Source organism: Lepisosteus oculatus, chromosome 17, assembly GCF_040954835.1.
Source record: "Lepisosteus oculatus isolate fLepOcu1 chromosome 17, fLepOcu1.hap2, whole genome shotgun sequence".
In the NCBI taxonomy this organism is placed as follows: Eukaryota; Metazoa; Chordata; class Actinopteri; order Semionotiformes; family Lepisosteidae; genus Lepisosteus; species Lepisosteus oculatus.
The window spans coordinates 6,439,854-6,462,959 of record NC_090712.1 but is presented as its reverse complement, the minus strand read 5'-3'; the positions used below and the strand labels follow the sequence as shown (position 1 = coordinate 6,462,959).

Genomic DNA, 23,106 nt, shown 5'->3' with positions numbered 1-23,106 from the left:
GATTAAAAACTGGGAAATGCTCCTACAATTAATCCTCAAAATGATATGTAGCTAGTCCATTCGGTGCCTTAAACAAGAGAAGCGGATCCTCGGTTGCTCTTTGAACTATCAGCATGAATTCTAATAGTATTTAACAAATGCTAAAAGCAGAAATTGGAAAAATTACATCACACAGATTGATTAAAAAGAAATCTGCTTTATTTTCAGTTCAAGGTCTTAATATGAACACTAGTACAAAAGCATGTTGTGAGACGAACAGAGTTCTACAGGTGCAAAGGATGATCGGTAATGAACACCTTAGAAAACCACATCAAATATCAATAAACTTCTGTCCCTTCTTGGGTTTGAATTTCTTTTTAAGTCCTTTGTTTTTCTTCCTTTCATTTCCTGGTTTGGCCATCTCTCCCGTGAAGGAAGGTCCCGGGAGGGCTTTGGTCGGTCTGCCCCTGAGAGGGATGGAGTTGTCACCCCAGGGTGCTGGGGCCCGTTTGCCCCCGAATCCAGGTTTTCTCCTCGGGGCTCCCACAGCTCCGCGGGGGCCCGTCCCGGCACCTCCCCTGGGGCTCCTGGCGGGGGCGGCTGGTTTCTCTTTCTGCTTCCTGACCGAACGCTTCACTCTGATCCTTCTGCCCATCAGCTCCGAGTTGTCGAGCTTCAGTGCGAGCTGCACAGCATCCGCACTCTGTAGAAACCAAATTCCAAGTAAAGGGTATATAGTGGTTTTCCACACGTGTCCTTCATTATACCACATATGTGCACTTTAATCCCAGCTGAAAATCTTACAAATCACCCTCCAAAAAACACTACTTCATGCACACAATTCTATTTAACAGGCAGTGTAGATTAGTGGCTCCTCTTGGCTTGACACCGAATGTTATGAGTTTTGGGTTGGTCTGAAAAAGGAAGAGCTGCGCCAGAAAAGTGTCAAAACCCCATTGCAGAAAAAAAGGTATGTTGGACCCCTTTTGATTTTAACTGTTCTTAATAAGACCTTATAATACATATAGTTTATAATATCGCTGAGAAATTCTGTAAATTAAACTATTGTTAATGAACTCTTAACTGTCTCCCATTAACCACCCACTATCATTTTCATTCTCCGCACTCTTAAGAGACAGCATTGCTCACTGATGCCTCCAATGCAGTTCTGCTTTTGCTATAGTTCCCCACATGTGAGTCCTCACCTCAAACAGCACATAGCCAAAGCCTTTGCCCATGGCAGTCTCTCTGTCCCTCACCAGGCGCACAGCCTCGATCGAGCCACACTCTTCAAACAGCTCCCTGAACGGCAGCTCATTTATATCTGCAAACGTCAACACAGATGAATTAGTTGGGTTTAACCACAAGGGGCCACTCCATACTGGAATATACCAGCAAGCACAGATCTTAAGGAGTTACCTTTCCTGCTTCCGTTAGAAACGTGATTCTAAAGGAACAGTATGCTACAGCAGAATTTGCACTTCTGACCGGATCGATTTTTGTCTCGGTACAGCGCAGTTCAGCCCACATGAATGTTGGGTTGAGAAGGAACTTAAAAAAAAATAAGTGCACACTTACCATATGGTAGATTACCTACAAAAATAGACCTTTTGTTGTCGTACTGAAATGAGAAAAAAAGCACATTAAGGTTCTAAAAATCAGTATTATCAGTATAATAAATAAAAAAAAACACAGTTTGAGTTGAATGTTGTGCTTCATGTTTGTAACAATCATCAATTTCCAAATGAATACAACAAGATTAGCTGCTTATCTGGAGCACCAGGAAAATGTTGAGGGTAATAAGACTGAAAGGCAGTCAGGCCACCAGTGGTGCACAGTAAGAATGAGATACCTAAAGCCCTTCAGACCTTGCATGAAAAACCTAGACTGTTCACACTGTCTGATTTTGCTATGTACCAAAGGCCTTTAACACTACATAGCTGAATAACAACACAGACGTCCCATCCTGTGTTCATTCAGCACTGATGTACTACTTGAAAGACAAAAGAACGAAAAGCCTGCAGTGACAACAGCACTTACTGAGGCACTCTTGGATGCCCGGTCCACTCTGATATAGTATCCTTTCTCAATCTCCATGCCGTTCCTGCCGAAAATGAAAAAAAAAAGTGATGAAGCAGAACCAAGGCCATTGCTTTCACTGTATGCAGTACCAGGACATTTGGCACCAGCCTGGATGCAGAGAAGTAGCTAAGACATGCCCACTGCGTTTAGACCACAGGTGCACAAAAAACATTCCTGTTAGGCTATATCATGATGATTTTACAGGTCTCTCTAATCCAACAACTAAAGGAAGGCTAGGAAAGATTAACTGCATCCAATTACATTATTATACCATAATTACAATTATACTCTCAGTGTGGGAGAAAAAGCAAAGAGCACTGTAAGCTGACAAGGACTGGATTTTGGCCTCTTCTGTATTGAATGCAAGGCCAATGGTGAGGACATACAAATATGAGTCACTGTTCCAAAAAAAACTACAGTGCAGCTAACACGCACAAACATGAATAATATTTTAATAAATCACTGACACTAAATTCTAGATGTCGAGTAATGAATTACACAAAATATGTAGCTAAAGACAACTGAGTTACATCTCAGATATTGAAAAGAAAGCATTACCTCTGTAAAGCATTCACTGCCCCCTCTTCAGCTTTGAAGACAACATAGGCGTTGATACTGTTTCGTTTGGGGTGAACCTTGCGTCTGAAAACAAACAGACAAACCCTTTAGTAAGTGGCAGGCGGCCACAGGACAGACTTTACCTTATTCTGGTGCGCTTTTTAAAACCACTTGTTCTTTATCCCCATCCTTGTGAAGGACTGAAACACTGTTTGTGTATTTCAGAGTCCGAAAGAATCAGAATTGACGAGAACTGATTTCAAACCACAATAGAAGTAAATGTACACAGTAACTCGTAAGAACCTCCAATTTGTGTCACAAAACAGACTTTTCCACGTATGCGCAGCGCCATCTTCTGCAATTCAGAATGGGGCAACAAATCTTCCAGTGCCGTGTCGTGGCCCTATTACATTGTAAAGAAGTAGGCTCATGAACACGTTTCTTTAAATCCATTAAAAATATTGCTCTCGGTTTCAAGGCAGTTTCGCCGACAAATACTTATTAACTCTGCACGCAGATCACATCTCTGCGATGAAATGTCTGCTGCACAATCTGTACTTATCGGCTCATAAGTCGCATTACACGAGTCATTACAGTGACAGGAAAGGGCCACATCACATCGCACCATCACAAGACCAGGGGTTTGCAACAACACGGCGACAAAGTTCACGATTTAGTGCTTGATTTGAAATGTGTACAATTCAGTGTCAATGAATTTATTTTGTTACCAAGATTTCATAACCGGTTTGTGAAAGTGGGACTGCAGTTCCCCTTTAACTCTTCCTGAGCTGTTCTTCCCCTGCTTGGAGCAAAACGTTTTCTAGGCCACACACTGTCTCCCTACTGTCTATAACAAACCTGATAACATAGTCTTTCAGCTTCCTGTACCTGAGAATTTTGAGTTTCACCACATGGGGTACTTGTTTTCTAAACATTCCAAAAATCATTATAGTGCCGTAAACAGCACAAACCTGCCTATAATGTCTACAACATATTTAAAGTATTACAACTATAATAAAATATGCACATACTTCAGCTGTGCACATTCTGCACATGTCACCGTAAATTCAGGCTGGTTAAATTCAAGGCACTTACTGTATGGCTGCTGCTTTCCTTGAAAGAGACTTATCTTCGCGTGCCTGTAAAATAACGAAAACGTAAAGAAGTGTTAACTCCACAAAAAAGAACTAATAAAATATCCTTGACCGACACAGCTTCAGGAGTCTTATGTAGAAATAAAAAATCCAAAACAGTTTTACAGTCCATGAACTTTAACCAAAACAGACGTGATCACGAAGATTGGAAACTGGGGTACCTACCACAGAACGAAACCGCACCGACTCAATGGACCCATACTCCTTAAACACAGCTTTCATCATCTGTGTGTCAAACAGAAATACGTGACCGAGTCAGCCCCATGTCAGTTGGTACCTTCCACACACAAATATCAGGTTAGTGGTACAAAAATAATCTCAAGGGGTCAAACTGTGTGCTTCAATGGAAAACAGTCCAGACTGTTTGTGGTAGCCATCATTCATAGAAGTCACTGCCCTGGAGGCACAATGGTGAAAGAAATGCATATTTCTTATTACTGCGAGGACCTGTTGAGACTCAGTTACCTTTGTACAGGGATTTATGGCCACTGTGGGGGAACTCCTGGGCCTTTTATCTACAATGCCACTCAAGAACCTAAGTGCTTTCCTGCTGCAGCTATGGAAGAGTCAGGCTCCTACCTTCTTGGTGACGGTCACAGGCAGGTTTCCTACAAACACCGTCCTCTTGTTCTTCATCCTCTCCTCCGCCTTGTTAACCACCTTACTCTGCCAGAGTCGCCCCTCTGCCTGCTCCGTCCCCCTGGATGCGGCGGAAGCTCTGAGTTTTTGTTTAGAGGGAGCAGGCGCTTTCTTTTGACCTTCTTCTTCGTCTGCGTTTTTCAAAGCACATTCCCTGAGGGAGGGAGAAATAAAAAACCTGGTCACTTCCCTACCCGGGCAGCCTGGGGAGAGCCAAAAAAGCCAAGACCTCCGCTCACCTGTCTTCTGTTTTTTTCTCTGCAGCCGTTTTCACCCTTTCCAGCCTCTGCTTCTTCCTTGCAGGAGGGGAAACATTTCGTTCTGTATTTGCATTGCTGCCTTGAGCCGTCTGCTGTGTCCTCTTGAGGTCGGGCTGCACAAACACACAACTTTTACAACTCTTGCCACAGAAGTGACTGCTCAGAAACACAACCCGACAAATCCAAGCTCCAACACCGGAGCTTTGAATCATCCCTTTTAAAACATGACCAGGGACTGCACACAGATTATTAAACCCTTGTTTAGGTTTAAACATTATGTCTTTCAACTTTCAGAGTAATTAGCCTTTACTTGTAGAATATCAAATTAGTTCCATAGACTGGGAAGAGAAAGCTATATTGAATTTTGAACGACGGTCTCAGCACTGATCGATTTACCTTAGGCGCAGGCACGCAGACAAGACCCGCAGGACCCGCCTTGGTGTTGAACAGAGAAGCCAGAGTACTGGACTCTGCTGTGGTCTTACTGGGAAATAAACTTCCTGACACTTGTCCCACGACATAATTATCCAGCTGCTTAGATGACTCCGGCACCTCTGTCTCCTCACTTAAAAATGCAAAGACACTCAGTCACACATCATCCATTTACCACAAATCCACCATCGATTTGTGAAATGTTAATGAGCTCAACACGTTTTCAAATGAAATTCAAAGACAATTTAAAAAGACGGCAAAATCCCTTTATAAAGATAATTCGGTTAGTTAGTCTAATACAAATTCTCAGACATTAAGCTTAATGCAAATACTTTAAATATCCCGCTTTATGTAAAACCTCACCTCCGTCTTCCACGTTTCTTCTTCATGCTTTGAAAAATAACCCTCCTCAAAGTAACAGTATGGTTCTCTTTAGGTACCGTATATCTTAACGTAAATCCGGACACTACGAAATGAGGAACACGAGTCCCAAGAAACGCCTGAAGTTAATTATAAATTATCTGACAAATGTACAGTAAATGGGAAAATAATACATTCCCAGATTTTGGTAAAATAGCACCACTCGCAATCTTTTCAAAACACGCTTTCCTTCTGTCCGTTTTGTTTTTCTTCCCTGAAAGCAACCAAGACACTGGACAATTAGTTCCTAGGAGGGGAAAAAGTGATGGAAACCGATTTGAACGAGCGCCTAAAGCGAATAGTTCCAAAAATATTGATGTTGATTTCATTTAATTCCCAATAAAATAAAATGTAATTATTTTAACCTTAATTTTCAGTAGAAAAAAATACCGCTGAAGAGGAACCTTTAAGATGTGTTATATCGTTTAAACTAACTACAAATTAAAGTTGACATCTTTAGCCACGTTTATGTTGTGTAATACGAGACTATGGAGACTTACAGGACTATTTCGTTACTTATTTTCATCCTCAATTTTCTGCGTTTCATCTTCATTTTTCGCTTTCCCTTACTCTTGCAAACAAAACCAATATTGATATTTGTTTTGAGGAAAAAGATGGTATGTTAAGTTTCAGCCCCATCGAAAACTATTAAAATTTCGTTTGTAATAAATTAAATTATTATAATGGCACGTTATTGTATACATAAAATGAAGTGGTCTGGGCAGTACCCCGTGTTTGAGCATTTTAAAATGGAAGAAAGGGGGTATTTGCAGACTATTTCGAAGTGCAAAAATATGAAAGCAGTACGGACATTATTTTTATTTAATTTTTTTGAAATTTTTTTATAACTTGAATTTATGTAGTAATATGTACCCGACGATATTTTTGTCTTGGGTTTTTATATGTACTCTTGTTTGTATTGTATTTTTTCTTCTTTTGTTAAGCATAAATAATAATAAAAATACTCTTGCAAACAAATTCGGTTCCAGTAGAGCACAGATTTTGTAATGGTCTGCTGCTAATTACAATCGAGGATTAGAATCAATGTTAAAAATAGTTAGACTACCGGTTAAGAGTGATGCTATATATGATAAACGTGTCTCTGCTGGATTAGATGTTCCACATGGTTAGGGACGGATTGCATGTAAAAATATTGCCTTTGATATTGCAATATCCCCTTTGCACACCTTACCTCTCGTCTTTAAGCAGCACACCCAGTGTCCTTAGTCTAATCCTCTGTCCTTATGTGCGTTTGTTCATAGAAGCCACTGATTTTTTTTAATAATGTTTCTTTATTAGCCCTGTACAATTTCTTGCATTAGGAATTCATCTTTTCGCATACCCCAGCTTTTCTCCAAGGAGCCAGACACACAGACAGGGAGAGAAGCTGGGGGTCAGAGCGCAGGGTCAGCCATTGTACGGCACCCCTGGAGCAGTTGGGGGTTAAGGGCCTTGCTCAGGGGCCCAACGGAGTTGGATTACTCTGCCGTCTGCGGGATTTGAACCGGCAACCTTCCAGTCACAGGCGCAGATCCTTAGCCACTGATACTACAGGTCCTCTTCACCAAATACACGTTATATATAATCACACACGACTGATCTTACCTGCAGTCAGGCAGTGGCTGGTGCTGTACAGTCCCAGTCAGGGCACCCGAGGCCCATGAGAAAGCGGAGGCTCGAACCCCACACCAGTTAGCAACCCAGAGAGTGTAGTTACGGACCACACATCCCTGGGCAATACCCTGCAAGCCACGGCTGCCCACGCTACTGACTCCAGTCAGGCTGTGACTACACTGAAGCTGCAGGTATATGCAACAGTAGTTTGCATAATAATCATTATTCAATATTATTCATTTTTTTAATTGAAGCGAGAATTATTGGGTAATTAGTGTTCACAAGATGTTTCTTACTAAAATGAGCATGTTGTTTGAACAGAAGTAGCTATGCCCTATATTGTGTTACTAAATACTGAAGGCACACAAAGAATGTCACAAACTATGGCATTTATTTCAAACAGAGGCTTCTTTTGCTTACATTTGTACAATAAATTACACAATGTCCATCCTCTGAAGAACCTAATAAATACTTTAGAGCTTTCGTATAAGCTTTGTCCCCTTCTCTTTGTCCCAAAACAGTTATTTTTTTTTAAAGATCCATAAAACTTTACAGTTCATGTACAAGTTGGAAAATACTTTCAAAACTGCCTTCAAACAAAACGCTTCTCAGAAGAGCACAAGGTACGGAAATCTCAAGACTTACCTAGAAAAAAAAAGTATGAAGAGAAAATAAAATAAATGAAACGCTCCCATACCTCAAAAAAAACAAAACAAAAAAAAGACATGCTTTTCCCCTCTGAGGATGCACACAGAGCTACAATTAAAACAGTCTGTACAGAAAAAAAGTCATTGTATTAACAGTGCAAGATATTAAATAGCTCGACTTGAAACACACTTCTCAATATACAAATGTATTACAAAGGCATACAATTACATACAAGTGCCAAACAGAACAGACCTTCAGGATATCATACAACATTAAGTCTTTACAAAGGAGACAGACTGGAGAGCTTTTCAGAATTTATACATGTATCTTTTTGTTATGGTAATAAACTCAGGTGTGTAACCTTTTTGCCTTGTAGGGGTTTCTAGAGCATTGTAGGGCATTAATGGTGTGTCAAGGACAAGCAGAATAACATCAGAACTAGTTTTTAAAAAGTACTTGAATTCACTTGATAAGGGTCAGTTGAAGAGCTTCACTGAATATGGGCAAGAGAAAGGGTTCATTTTCGAAGTCACCTTGATCTGCAATAGAGTTTTAGTGCCAGCAGATGGCACTTCAAGTTTGAACGGATGGAAATTGCACTTCTGCAGACAAACAGAACACCTTCAAACCTTTAAAGGTGAAATTCCTTAATTGTTTTGTACTCGCACGTTGAACTAAAATTTGATTACATGCGGTCTTCCTTGCGTTTTACTTTCTGCAACTCAATTTTCTGAAACATTACACCTTTACTGAAAATCCAGCACTGTTCAGCATGACACCCTGCTGAAACCATAGTTTAATGTCTTTTCTATAAGTCATGTATATCCGGCTTGGCCATACAGACAGGCCACTCAGCACAGGAAGCTGTACAGTCTTCCAGGTGTTATGGATTTTGCAGGTTTAACTTTCCTCAATTACAGGGATACGGTATAAATTTTCTTTAGAAATTGCATAGCTAAAAAATAGGCAAAGCAAGACCTGGAAAAAGCCCATGCGAGTACAAATTGGAAAATTAAATAATGGATGAAGAGTTCTGCTATTGCACTTCCATTTACTGCCATGTATAATTCTCTTTTGAAGAAACTCCAAACTAACAGCCAGCTACTGGACCATTAAAATTGAAAGCATAAGATATTAAGAGCCTCCCTTGTAAAAGGAAAAAAAAACCCTTAAGTGCTTGGGGATTCCCCATTTCAGTCTTCAACAATTTATGTATATCATTAGAATCCTCAATTGTTTAATTGTATTCCCACGCAATCTGGAATGAGCGACCGAGTCTTGATATGTGGCCGCACAGCGACCCCAGTAACCACGCAGCGAGGATGAAGAAATGCGGACAGGTGGCGCAGTGGCCTGGAGTGAGTGGAGCCCATCGCTCTAGAATCTATGCTGTGACATACAGGAGACACTCTGTTCACTGAACGGGAGAAGCCTCAGGAGGTTACTAGTTCACTGGGAGCTGAGAGCACCCTGGTCAGCAGATGCCTGTCTTACCCCCCTGCTGAGACCATATCAAGTCCCCACATGGGCAATCGTCTAGAGACATTACTGAGGGTCAAATGTGCAATACCTGGATTACACAGAGTTCAAAATATTCCACATCCTCTTGCATCTCCCATTTTATGTAAACATAAAGCTGATTTAAAGAGCAACATTACTGATCATGGTACCACTTCTCAAAGACAGTCCCAAGTGTAAGAAACGTCTGATGTTTCACTGAAAGTGCTCAAGTAAAGGCACATTTTCCCTCAACTAATTAAAATGTTGTCACATCATGCATCTAAGGCAGGGGTTTCTAACTCTGGTCCTGGAGAGCCCCAATCCAGCAGGTGTCATTGTTTTCCATTAAATCACCGGTTTCTTAAACTATTTAAAGAATTATGTGATCAAATAAGAAGGTGATGTTCACTAGTAACTCAAAGGTAGTGAAGATTTTGAGACCATAATCCTGACCACCCTCAGCTGTCAAGAGCCAGAATATTCATTTCATAATTTACATGTGTTTCCAAAATTTAGAAATAGATGATCTGTTAAACCAAATTGGACACCCACAACCCTTGTCCTGGAGAGCCCCAAAAGATCAGGTTTTATAGGCCATAAGAAAATAGATTTCTAGAAAAACAGGGGCAAATTTAACTGCGATTAACTGCAGGTGGTTTGTCAAATCATTTAAGAGTTATATGAAACAGTTAACTCAGTCCTAAGCACCAGGCCTTTTTGGAGCACATTAAGTGATCAATACCCTTGAGGGTGGAGCTACAAGACATCCTGAACTGTGGCTCTCCAGGACTGGGGCTGGAGACTTCTGACAAGGGGAGTCTGCTTCTCTGCCATGCGACACACAGGGCTCTGGTCCTATATAAACTATCTATAAATATCTGCATCAGACAAACAGCAACTGAGCATGGTAACACATGTTGAAGCCATAGAAAGGAAGGGAAGGGTCTCAAAACAAACCACTTCAGTTTCATCACCCTAACTTATGACGAGGACCTAAAGCGAATAACTGAAACCTGGACTGAAATTTGGCATTTTATGCCTGATTTCGGTCAAATGCAGACTGGGTGATAATCCTGTAATTTACAAAAAAAACCTTCAGAAGCCAACAGGGACAGTCTTTAAATCTACATTGGGCACATTTGTTGCAAATCCTCAATTTAGTAGGCCAACAAACCTGAAGTCACTTCTTGAATTAAAGAGACTTTGGTGCAAAATCTTTGATTGGGGGGGAAAAAAGAAAATCTGGTTCTTTCTGCTTTGAATGACCAATTGCAAGATGTGCAGTATTTCCTGTTGCTTGAACTCATACCATTTTTCCTTCATGCTGTATCCCCTTTGGAGTCTGACCGTCCTTACAGAAACCCTGCAAGACCCTGTGAAAATTGGAAATGCAGACGTAGCGTCATTGTAGGCAGTAAAGGAAAGAGCCTCTTTTTCGCCACAGTGGAAGGCCATTCAGGTCATTATAACATGTATTTCTCACCCCAACACACACACAGACAAGTTGAAAACAATTATTGCTTGAAGGAAAAAAACTAAACAAAACAAGAAAACAAGTCTGTTGTATTTCTCCCCCCACCCCATTCGTAAAAGTGCACTTAAGTGCAGAGTTAGCTTGCCAAGAAAACAGTTGTCAATAGAAAATAGTGCTCTTCGTTTTTTTGTTATTCGTTTTCTGCTGTTGCTGCTTGTGCCTCAGTCAGTATTTTTTTTCCCTCTTCCGGAAAAGCCTCCGGCCACGGGGGAGCTGGCGCGGAGCAGCGTGCCGCGGGGCCCGGCGGCCGGCTGTCACCTGCACTCCACCGACACCCCCGAGCCCTGAGAGGCGCCGGGCACCGGCGGCTCGGCCAGAGTCAACATCACCGCCGCCGTCAGGGAGCTGGAGGACGGAGACGAGGACGAGGAAGAGGAGGAGGCTGCCGCGGCACCTACGGAACACAAAGACAAATATCCGTCAGCGCGACGAGCAATAGGGTTCAGAAACCTCTAAAACCTCACAGCAAAAAAACTAACATCCTCCTCATGCTACACAGGAAAGTTTTTAACTTTGCCAGTGCTTTTGAAAAGCAGCCTCACAGCCCTCAGAGCAGTAGAAATCCCTTTATTTGTATAACGATGCTTTTGAAAATTACAAGCAGAAAACAAGGGGGTTGGTTCTGCAAAACCTGCATCAGTGATGTCCTGGTGTGCACAGTGCTTTATTTTACAGCTGTGCCGTAACCTGATTTTATTTCAACTGTCTAGAGGTAAGGACTGGGGTCGAAAGGACTGTGCTGGATAAATGCTGCAAGCCCTCCTCTTCACGAAGAGCCAAAAGAAAAAACTGCCGACAACTTACTTTCCCTTTCCTTCTTCTTCAAACGTTTTCTTCTCCTGTCGATAGAGGCAACCTCCGACTTCAGAGAGAGGTAATGGTTCCGGATGTCCTGCAGTTTCTCCTGCAGGAACGCGATGCGTTCCAGACTGCTCATCTTCTCCAGCTCCGCTGTGGGGAGGAAGATTCGTTACTCCACACAGCCCGGGAGGACCTGCCATCTCCGCCTGCTGACCAAGGCAGGACCAGCACCGAACTTTAAGAAGCAGGATTGCCGTTTCACAATTGATGAAATCGCTGGAAGCCATGACCCCCTTTCATTAGCATTTATAATCTTTCATTTAAATAACTGAACCAAAGAAAACCCATAAACCACAGCTAAAGCAGAAGACTGCTGAACCCCATCATGCCAGAGTGAATCAGGTGGCATGCATGCCCCTTTTCCCAGTGGGTGTGCTTTTAAAATACAGTAATTGGAGTACTTCCACCATGGTACACTCTTAAACAAAATTAAGCAAATGAAAAAAAAACAGGAACATCTTTTGGCCAGTCACTGGCCTTTGAAGAATGAAAACTTTTTTTTTTGTAAGTCAAATGGATGCCAAACAGGTACGGGGTCCGTAGCCCTGTGAGAGACGCAAACAACTGGTGATTTCAAAATCTGATGACTAAAAAAAAAACTGGCGATTCTAATGAAAAAGGCCTCTAGCACACCACAGCTACGGGATGGACACGCCATCTCCTCCGGATCTACACAGTTAAAGGCAGAGGAGGGCCATCCCTCCCGAAAACCAAAGCAGATCAGCTCAATACACAATCACGCCCCGGTGCTCACATTCGGCATTCAACAGTATGGAAGTCACTTACACATCTGAAAACTCCATTTGTACACCCTGGGAGAGCGACTGGGATGCTCCTTGTGCTCCGGGTCGGTCTGCCTGTGGCACTTCCCCGGCGCTGGCATCCTGCTGGGACACTTGGCGGGGACGGCAGGCTTGAGACCAGAAGGGGCCTTGGCAGTCAGGGATTTGGCAGTGATCTCACTGGTGGACTGGTCCTCACTGTCACTGCTGTGCGCTACACCTGGAGGAGCGAGTGAGGAAGAGGTCAGTGATGTGCACCTTCACACTCAATCCCCTGCGTGTGCTCAGCATTACTGTGGCTTGCCGAAATCTCCAACGGCAGACAGACATGTAGTAGCAGCCCCATGTCTATTGCCAAGTGCAATAAAACTTTCTTTTGATGCAAGCATGCACACCCTGTGTCTTAGTTAATTCACTAGAATCCTTAGTTAACCTTTGCAAGGATGAACAAGTGTTTAAAGATGTCAGAAGGGATATCGTTGCCAAGTGTCTAGGATCAAAAGTTTCTCTTCCATTTTATTTGAAAACTCTAGCAGTTAAATAAGATTGTGGAGTACTCAGTGTAATGCATTAGCAGTTTTTTCAAGAAGATGTGTTGGCAAGGCAGCACAAAGACACATTCATTAAATTTTGAACTACAAAGAAACAAGCATTAACAATATGCAAAGTAACATTTTTTTGGAGTAGAAAGACTTAAGATTTAAACACTGTTTCCAAATCAGGATAATAAAGGAAGTATGCATTGTGAGCCAATAATCTGCTTGTAAAAGCATGATCAGGAGCGATGTTCTTAATGAAATGGCTCATTTTAATGCAGAGCTACTAATTACTTTGTAGAAGCTGCTTAAATTATGTGCTCTTAGCTAAGCTTGTATACTCTTAACAAGAATCAACCGCTCCCCAGAGATCATGCACTGGCCAAAGGGCACGCAGTTTATTCTCAAGAAAGAGATTTCTTTAATTACCTGCTTTTCGACTCTTTTTGTGATGAACGCCTGAATTCTTGTGGCTTCTCTTGTGTTTCTTTGTCGTGCCACCTGCTTGAGCCTCCTTGGGGCGTTTTTGACTTGTTGTTGCTGCACGACAACGTGAAGACCGTGAGGAGGCAGCCATAAAGGCCAGACAGAAAACATGCACCCGTTCCACGTTCTCCGTGGCCAGAAACGTATAGGAAATACTCATGGGAGTGCACGGCGATTCCTTAATGTCTTTGCATCGGAGCATCCATGTAAATAAGCATTTCATTGCGCTTGTGCATATGATAAACTGAACAGGTAATATTTGGAAAGTAATAACTGCTAGCTCATCACTTATAGTAATGCGCAGATTTCAGAACACTGCTGCTGAAATGTTACAGACGATGCATTCTCAAGCTTTATGGCTTACACATGGCAGATAATCACTTGATCCAACGCACGCAGCTAAATGTCATTTCCCCAGCCCCGCTCTCTTTACCTTTTTCCCTGTGGTCGCTTTCCAGATGGCTGCTGCCGCTGTGGCTGGAGTTGCTGCTGCTGTGGGAAGAGAGGCAGCCGTCAAAGGCCGCGGGGGACCCCTGCTCCTCCGGGGGCAGCTCCTGCAGCTCCCCGCCCAGGCTCTCCACCTCCACGGTGCTGCTGTCCGTCTCGCTGCGGCCCCCCACGCTCTCCTCCCGCACGGGGCCGCGCGGCGCCAGCGGGGAGCCGTGAGGGGCGAGGGCCGAGGCCAGGGGGGGAGGGGGCGGCGGGGAGGCCGCTGTCCGTGTCCGACCGGGGGGCTCCACCGCGCTCACCCCCAGAGAGGGGGACTCGGGCGTCGTCGGGGGGGTGTTGAGGACGGAGTTGCTGCCGCTGCTGGGGAACTCCCGGGTCTTGCCGGCTCGCTCCTCCGCCTTCCCCTCGCAGGGCTCCGGCTCCTCGGCGGCCGGCTCCGGCCTGGGCTCCTCGGGGGCCGGAACAGGGGGAGGGGAGTTGGCCGCCTCCGTGTCGGAGTCCGAGAAAAGCTCCTTCAGCGTCTTCTTGGGCCACTGGGCCTGAATGCTCGACCAGACGTCTTTCTGGCCTTTGCTGGCCCGGCTGCTGGGAAGCCTTTCCTCCGAGCTGCCCGTCAGCTTGGGCCTTTTCTCCGGCACCTCCCAGAACGGCGCCGGCCGGCCGCTCTTCCGCTTCTCGTCCAGCCCGTTGTAGTTCTTGGACGGCGTCCCTTTGGGTTTCGCGCGCTCCTCCTCGCGGTCCCGCTCCGCCGGGTGCGGCTCGTCGTCTTCATCGTCGGAACTGCTGCTGCTGGACGAGGGGCTGCCCCCCTCGCCTGGGCCTCGGTCCTCCTGCCTCTTGGGGGAGCCGGTCTGGAGCCAATCCGCTGGTCTGCTGTTTCGCAGCTTGCCCTTCAGCTGGGGCTTGGGCGACCTCTCCGTCAGACCCTCGGCTCTTCTTTTGGGGCCGTCCTCTCCCTCCGAGTCCAGCCCCCCACGGTATTTAGGGGTGTCGTCCACCGCGCAGTCCTTGCTCCCTGGAAGGCGGCCCGGCTCCTCGTCTTTTTCCGCCGACGTCCTGCAACTGTCCCGGCGGGGCTCGGCCTCCCATCGCTCCACTCCCAGGGTGCTGTCCCGGGAGCTGCTCTTCGGGGGGCTCCCGTTTCCCAGCCTCTCCTCCTCCTCTTCTTCCTCCACGTCCTCGTCTTCGTCCTCGTCGTCCTCCTCCTCCTCCTCGTCTTCTCGCTCGCTCTCCTCCGCTGAGCTTTCAGACGCTGGGGTAAGAAAAAAAAAGAGGGTGAGTGTCGAAAAACATCTCGATGGGAAAGTCCACAGGTACAGGCTCGCAAAGCGTTTCCACAATGAGGTTTTCAATGGTGCTGGCACTAGCAGTCAAGCCAGCGGATGTCCAGTGCATTTAAAAACAAAAACAGGAGGTTCTTCTTTATAGAAAACATTGTAGGAGTGTGGAACAAGCTACCCAACCACACTGTCGAAGATGATGTCATGGTTTCCTCCAAGAAGCAGCTGGATCATCCTCAGATCAATTAGCTGCTAACTACCAAATGGGCCCAAATGTTCTCTTCTTTTTTGTGAACCATTCATAGGTTCGGAAAAACCTTTTTTACTGGCCTGACATGATAAGTTCTACACCACAAAATTGGAAATTAAACTGTTTTCCAATCCATATTACGAGAACTCTAAATTTAATGAAGTTTGAATTTTGCGTCATCACCTTGGAGCCCATTCAGAATAGATGTAATTTCGATGGGCTTGACTGGCGACTGGTCAGCCCCTTTGGGGTCGCTGCTCTCCAGCTTTGAGAAGCTGTCGGACGGCGTGCTGTTCACGGAGGACTTGGAGGATCGGCGGATGCGGCCATATTTCACTGGAGACAGGTCTTCTCTGTCCGGCCTCTCGGTCTTGTCTTTCTCTCGTTCCGTTTTGTTCTTTGAAATGACACACAAGGGGCGGGGGGGGGGGGAATGGCAACATATTTAGGGCAATCAGACCCCAAAATTCAGCAAGATCAGGGAAACATCCAATGTGACATAAGAAGCAACTAAAATAAGTGGACCAAGGTATTTTCTCCTAGGGGATGACCTCCTATCAGATGCAAGTTCTAAAGTCAGCAAAGGCAAAACGCTGAATGGAGCTGGATGTAAAGATCATCATCTGACAAACAGGTATCAAGTAAAACAGACGGCTTGGAAAGTGGACTTTCACTGATTTATCACACTATCTGGGAACACCTTCACAGCACCAGAGTCTATCAGACAAGGCTGCTGGTTTTTACATTAGGAACAATGGAGCTGCAACCATTCGACAGTGGCAGGAAAAGTATATTTTAGCTTTATGGAAAGAAACCTTAACCAGTGCGCACCATTAAACAGTCAAAGCTCTTGCATACACAGGTTTCCTGAGGCTTGATATCTATGGAGGAATCCCACCTTTCAGAAACGGTTTCCTTAGCTTCATTTTGGCGTAGGTCATGGTTAAACGACGGAAGGGTCTTCAACCCTGGTGCTTTCAAGCACCGACTGACACACCTACCTTTATTTTTTTACGGTGCTTTATTTTCGGCACGTTCTTATCCGCCGGCCGCACAATCTTGTCCGCCTTTATCCACTCGTCGTACCTGAGAGCAACCAAGAGCGCGAGACAAATAGACACTGGTTTACATCGGGCCAGCCGAGCTCTAAAACAGAACATGAAGCCCGAACACTCTCACACAGCCTGCATCTCGGCGCAACAGGTGCAACCTGTACAGCAAAATAAAAATGATTACAAAACAGCTTGGGAGGGAGGGGAGGACGAGCGCAACAGCACACTAGAAGGGGCAGGAAATTGTCAGGAAAACTAGCAGGACAAAGATTTCTTTGGTAAAATGATCAAAGAACATGAAAAACATTCAGCTAATGCAAAATTCAGGACTGGGAACAGGTTTCGGTCCTGCTCTCAGGACTTCTTTACCCTAAGGATTACGTGGGTCTGGAAATAAAATGCCCAATAATGTTGTTGAAACAGATTGCTGGGGACCCTAGAGAATCAGCTGGACAAGATCCTTGGATCAATAAACTAACAATCTAAAGAGCAAACTGAATGGCCTCTCATTTGTCACCTTTTTCTGCTGTGTACTTAGTGTAGCCACTAGGTGGCAAGAGCAGCAGAAATAAAATTTATAGCCTCACTGCTGAGACTAAAAGGAACTTTTCCCCCAGCACAAAGCAAGCATGGGATTGCCCAGGTCAAGGTAATCCAGACTCGGAGAAGGGCAGGCTTCTGCCTTACCTGACGTTCCAGCCACAGTAGTGCACCAGGTACAGCACCTCGCCCCCATCCAGGTCGGACTCCTTCACTGTGGCCTCGTACATCTTCTGATTGCGGCCTCGGCCATACCTCACCTGCACCTTCATCCCAGGAGGGTAGCACTCAAACTCCTCCCCTTCCCTCTCCTTACTGCTCTCGTCACTGAAAGAGAGTAGCATTCCCTCACCCTCCGACACACCAGCGACCAGCCTAGGCGAAACCAGAGGCCCCTGATACTGCTTCTCTGAGACAGTTTTGGTCATTAGGAAGGTCACATACACCTGTACTCCCCCCTTCTGCTCCAGCACTTGAGGTAAAATGCTGTTCGCCTCTTCATTAAAAAATTCTCGTCTGGAGGAGGCTTGTGGGGGGCTGTTCAATTTTGTTCTACATTAAAAATCCTAAACAGTGAAAAAAGGTCTTGCAGGAAAACACTCAGCCCACCCTAGCCGGTTTTCTCTCAGGACATTTCTAAATGTTGAGGCTCTTGAAAGCTTCTAGAAATTCATGCAGTCAAACATGGGGTAAAAAAAAAAGCACCTCCACAGCCACATCACAGATCAGGCTTCTGGGGGGTGGGAGGCAAGTTTCAGGCGGTAACCTGCTGCTCAGCGTTTAACTGCTGCTGTACAAATGAAGGTAGTTACCAACTGCATTTAATAAAAGCGTCTATCCCCCAGCACAGAAACACTGACCTGCTCTGGAGAGGGCGTTTAAAACAAAGCAAGCTCCTCTCGGGTTCAAAGGGCTGCAGTAAAGCTAACCGTGAAAGAACACAGCCCCGATTCGTAGAAGGGACTAAAGACTAGAGCCATGACTCTTCGAAGCTGTGCAAGAGGTTTTCTTGATGCTCATACGACTGCCCACGCAGACCTCCTGTTGACTGCGTCTGAATACACAGAGTGTGTAGGAGCCCGATGAAAAACACCCTCTGAAGCGCATCAGGAGCTGGCTGCAGCACACTCCAATCCTCCTTTTAATGAGAGGATACACTAACTGGATATCACGGCCTAGCCGATTCCCACATGAAAACACTCAACACCAGAACCGCGCTGCGCATACACCCCCCCACCCCCCACCCCCGTCTCAGCCGAGATGCTGCAGCACTTGGCTGGGCTCCACAATGTCAAACACTTGCCACCTGCGTCCTTCGATAACAGAAGTCAAACTGGGACTGCAACAGCAGCGCACCGCTCTGGCACGAGGCACTTCCGGGGATCAGCGCGATTGAGGCCCCAGTCCGCAGCGCACAGCACGGTGTGAATTCAGTTCACCTGCTGAGGCTGAAATGTCTACCGACTCCATCTGCACGACAGAGCTCACGCGCGGGTCGCTTCAGCCATTGAAAACAGATCTGACAATCCAAAACGGGGGCTAAAACAAAGTGCTTAATTCACTGCTCCCCTTCATGAGAAAGCAGGGAGGCCCTGAGCCAAGCTGGACAGAGTCTGTGGGAAAGGCAGTGCCTCCATGTACAATAAGCAGATAAAAGGAAGCAACACAGTCGCCTGTTTGACTACTTGGCACCACTGACTGAGCACACGAGGACTCAGACATCTGTCAAACAGGAAGTATCTACTCACACAACCTCAGATGAGTGGAATCCCCACATGATTTTCACTCTGAACTAGGTAAATCACTCCAACACGGAAAGGTTTACCTTATCAATACCCAATTAAACGTGCAAAAGTGAAATACCGAAGCTGAAAAAGCAATTACTGCAGCTGACTCAACAAGACAGCTTCTAGCCCAGCTAAAAGATAAAAGTTATATTGGGGAAACTAGTGACTTATTTCTCAGTACAGTCCCACTATAACCACAGCATCCTACTGCATCATGGCAACAGATCAACACTTAAATGGGCTATACAAGTCCAGAAAACATTAATACATTTAAATGAATACATAACGTAGACATAATAAATTGCATATGCAAACAACCCAGATTGTATGCATTTCTGGAGACTTGCAAAGTAATTAGACTGTCCAAAACGACCCTAAAAGCATTAAATTGTACACAAAGATTTTGTAAAAATCATCAAGTGTACAAGTATCGCATTAGCAAACTACTTCACAGGACAGAGCTGATTCCCCTAGCTGGGGCCTCTGTGACTGACATCACAACCTACCCTGACTTGTCCTTATCTTCCAGCTCCTCATAGGGCTCATTTTTCACGTTCTCCGTCTGTGGGGGCTCGACCACCTCCCCCTCTTCCTCATCCTCCTCCTCCTCCTCCTGTTTCTCTTCTGCTTCGGTCTTCAGGGCTCCAGTTTCTAGATCTGTGCTGCCCAGCAGGCCCTGGTCTGACATCTTGTCCACCTGTGGATGGAAAGGGACACTGCTGTCACCTCACCTGCAGTCAGAAGGGGATCGTCACAGCCACACCCCGCAAGTGCCTGAGTAGCTTCATCCTACAGGACTATTTTATCTTGAATGCACAGATTCTCGACACACAGAATGTAGAGAACATGTCAACTGTAACTAAGGCAGCCTTTTAAGTCTGTAACAGAGGAGACGACGAAGACTTAATCCATCAAAACCCACCACAGCATCAATAAAGTCTACCTAGCAAACCAAACATTGAAAATCATTCCACTTGTCGTCTGGCTTGCACGCGAGGAAGGCGTGGGACCGAAGGAAGTTACCCTGCTCACGGCTGGGTGCGCGTCTCCACCGCACTGCTCGCACTCCGCTCGAAGCTCTTCCTCCTCCTCCTCCTCCTCGTCCTCCAGCGGCTCGGCCTGGGTCCCCGCGATTGGGGCCGCGGGGTGTGTGACGGGGCTGCCTGCCTTGCCCCCGGGTTCGAGGCACGGTTTCTCCGCCTGTTTCTGGGGCAGGGCCATTTGGAACGCAATGCCAGTCGACTTGCAGTACTCCTCAAACCCGTAAAGGTATCTGGAACCAAGAGACCAATTGAGTTTATTTGTTCTTTTTATAGAAAGCTGTAGGTTACTGCAAACCGCGAGAACATCAGCCTCCGAGCTCGCGTCATAAAATCTGTTCACCTGTGCCGTGAACTATGATATGAGGAACGTCTCAGAAATCAAATGTCCATTAAGCCTCTCTCTGAGCCTTTAAGGTTTAACAGTCAAGTTTAGACTCAATGGTTAGTGGTCTTCAGGAGTATGTTTACAACTGGCTAATTAATTCAGACCATGGGGTTTTGTTTTAGTCTCCCATATTAAATCAATAACTTTATTTTTACCACACTTGCAAGAAGTGGAAAAACAAAGGCACGCTTCACAATAGTCACCAGCACTGGAGAAGCCCAACCTGAGCACTGCAGATGCGGAGGATTCGGAAGGTGACGAGGTCTAGGGGCTGCGCTTGGGCGCTTGGGCTTGCCTGCACGCCCACGAGGAACAGCTGGCGCCTGCGCTGCAAGGCACCCAGCCGGCAGGCGCACAAAACGTGCGAGCAAGACCCAGGGGAAAGGGAGCTCCTCACGCTGCTAATGGCTACCCTCTCTCAGGGCACCAGGAGCTCCTGCACCACTGCGAGCCGCAAGCAGAGGACTGGTGGCTAACAGAGTCTAACCAACATGGGGCTGAAGAGCGGCGACGATTTGCTTGTTGCCCCTCGTCTGTACAGGTTTTTTGTCTGCTTTTCCAGCAATTATTTATGACGACAAGCACTATGACAAAACTCATCTGCATTGCTGGACCTACATTACTACTCACACTGATGTGTTTCTTTTCTCTCCTTACACTGCTTGTCTGACTTGCTTTTTTAAAATTGTATGCCATTCAACTTGTTGTTGTTGCTGTTCTGCGTTTATGTTTTGGCGATTCCTTAATGTCTTTGTGTCAGCGCATACATGCAAATAAGCATTTCATTAATGCTGTGCTTATGACAAATGAACTGAACTGAACTCGACAGAGCCCTGGGGGCGAGGAAAGGCACAATGAACTGCAGCAGACACTATCTAAAAGGGAAGCCCCAGGTGGCACGTACTTCCTGTAGGCACATTTGACGTTGTATCCAGCTGCAGAGTTGAGAACCGGGATACCCAGATCCTGGTAGACCTGCTTCCAGACGGAGCCGCTGTCAATCTGCGCAGGAGAAACAAAGAACCGCTTTTAGAGTCGCAGACCCGGAAGTCTTGACTGCTGTGCAAATCAGCCAAATATTCTATCATTCTTCCTTGGAAATAACGGGTTTCATGGGCATTACTGTGAGTATTTAGGGTCAAGCTTTCTGAGACTGAACAAACAGTACTTCTGTATCTTATGACCTATTTTTGGTCAAGCACAAAAACCAAAATAACTCACGTTATCAAACCCTCCCAGTCGGTGCACCAATCTGTAAAGTTTGAAGAGGTTGAGATTTCTGTAGCCCAGAACTGGTCTCTTGTTAATTGGAGTACCTGCAGGAAAAATAAAATCCTAGTTGCCAGTTGTTCTTACCCATTTCTAACAACTTCACCTTAATGTCTACATCAGCCTCACCCCCAACTTACTTTCTTCAGTAAAACCTCCTGACTGCTATTAAATTCCGTCCGGGAGCCACACGTTACTTTAAGTTCACGATTACCACAAAAAAAGGATAAAGTAGTGACCCAACCCTCAGTTTCCAAACCTGGCACGTTTCTCCTCAAAATCACTTCAATTGTTCAAAACTACAACCACACTATTCCCCCAAGGGCTGCAGGCTGCGTTTATGCATTTGTTTGCCACTGTCCCAGTAAGAGTTTCACCTCTGTCCTCCATGAACTTGTACAGCTGCTGTAGGAAGCTGTCCCTCTCTTCAGGAAAGGGCTCCACTTCCTCCTAGAGAGAGAAAAAAATCATTCAGCGTTAAACGTCACTGGCTTTCCTATCAACAGTGTGGACTCTCACACGCAAAATTTAAAACCCAGTGAACAAAAGCAATAATAGTGAGTCACTACTCAGTCAACCCCTCGTGAGCCACAAAGATGAAGCAGAGACTGTGCTGCATTACAGTGCATTTTATGTCTGCAGCATTGCAAAGCCCAAGCAAGGCGATCACTTTACAGTGATGAGCATGACATTTAAAAGCGAGTCATTTCCCAACACGTGGCCAAGTAAATGCGCTGGGAAGGGATGAGGTCATACTTGACATGAACAGGAGGGAACAGTGTTTGCTGACTGCCTGAGGTTTGCTGAGGTTAAACCAGGGTGCCGCAGGTACTGCCAGCGACCTCCGAGAGACCCCATTACAACACAACACACAACAAATCTGAAGAAATCTGGCAACAGCCCCGACAGGAGAATATAACAAGAGGGCAGTCTTGAAAGCACCAGTCCCAATTTGCAGCTGTGAAACTGTTTAGGCCACAAAGATAAAAATACATGATCTAGCCCCTGTGGCTAAAAGGATTTTGAGTAGTGAAAATCATTAATTGCAGCAGCTTGCTAATTGGTTTACCTAATTAAAAAAAAATAAAAGGTCTCTGCAGTCAGAGCAAGTGTGTGACATACCATTTTCCCTAGCGAAAGCAATATGGCCAGATCCTACATTACACACAGCAGCCATTACAAAAGGGAAGGTAAATAACACTTTAGCACCAGATTTGATTATGCCAGAGAAAGGATTTTGCCTGCTCATTAGCTAATGTCTCAAGAGCGCTACAGTTCACAAATTACTCTCTGCTCATTTAGTCTAAATTAAACAATCTAGTTAATCGAAAGCAAACACCTTTTAAAGCAATTTTAATGTTAATGTGCAGCAAGGGAAACAAAAGCATGTCCAACTTGATTTTCAACACCAAGAAATATATTATTCTCTCAAAAGGAGCTGGTCATCAAGTTTGCAGTTTAAGAGTTAAAGCAGTATTGCAATTATGGGGGAATTTTCCAATTTTTCCCCCCCAAGCAATTAAGCTATTCTATTTTACATACATTCACATGAGAAAAAAAACCCT

General features: G+C 45.2%; 2 protein-coding genes across 3 annotated transcripts in view; both read right to left on the bottom strand.

The window, feature by feature from the left end:
* Nucleotides 1-180: 180 nt before the first annotated feature.
* Nucleotides 181-5,748, bottom strand: rbm34 (RNA binding motif protein 34). Its single transcript, XM_006638712.3, has 11 exons — nucleotides 5,468-5,748; nucleotides 5,069-5,237; nucleotides 4,652-4,785; nucleotides 4,353-4,566; nucleotides 3,939-3,998; nucleotides 3,715-3,758; nucleotides 2,620-2,703; nucleotides 2,020-2,083; nucleotides 1,558-1,600; nucleotides 1,185-1,303; nucleotides 181-682 (listed from the first exon to the last, which is right to left on the bottom strand). The coding sequence occupies exons 1-11, from the start codon at nucleotides 5,491-5,493 to the stop codon at nucleotides 311-313; spliced, it is 1,329 nt and encodes a 442-aa protein (XP_006638775.1). The 5' UTR covers nucleotides 5,494-5,748; the 3' UTR covers nucleotides 181-310.
* Nucleotides 5,749-7,510: 1,762 nt separating this feature from the next.
* Nucleotides 7,511-23,106, bottom strand: part of arid4b (AT-rich interaction domain 4B) — a 51,819-nt gene continuing 36,223 nt past the window's right edge. For both annotated transcript variants that reach the window (XM_015362808.2, XM_015362809.2), the window contains exons 12-24: nucleotides 21,919-21,991; nucleotides 21,494-21,588; nucleotides 21,177-21,274; nucleotides 19,868-20,117; nucleotides 19,351-19,541; nucleotides 17,205-17,384; nucleotides 16,467-16,551; nucleotides 15,649-15,862; nucleotides 13,919-15,187; nucleotides 13,429-13,539; nucleotides 12,468-12,683; nucleotides 11,625-11,771; nucleotides 7,511-11,214 (exon numbers count right to left, since the gene is read on the bottom strand). In XM_015362808.2, the coding sequence (XP_015218294.2) occupies nucleotides 11,075-11,214; nucleotides 11,625-11,771; nucleotides 12,468-12,683; nucleotides 13,429-13,539; nucleotides 13,919-15,187; nucleotides 15,649-15,862; nucleotides 16,467-16,551; nucleotides 17,205-17,384; nucleotides 19,351-19,541; nucleotides 19,868-20,117; nucleotides 21,177-21,274; nucleotides 21,494-21,588; nucleotides 21,919-21,991 (3,069 nt within the window). In that variant the 3' untranslated portion in view covers nucleotides 7,511-11,074. The remainder of the gene's footprint in view (nucleotides 11,215-11,624; nucleotides 11,772-12,467; nucleotides 12,684-13,428; nucleotides 13,540-13,918; nucleotides 15,188-15,648; nucleotides 15,863-16,466; nucleotides 16,552-17,204; nucleotides 17,385-19,350; nucleotides 19,542-19,867; nucleotides 20,118-21,176; nucleotides 21,275-21,493; nucleotides 21,589-21,918; nucleotides 21,992-23,106) is intronic.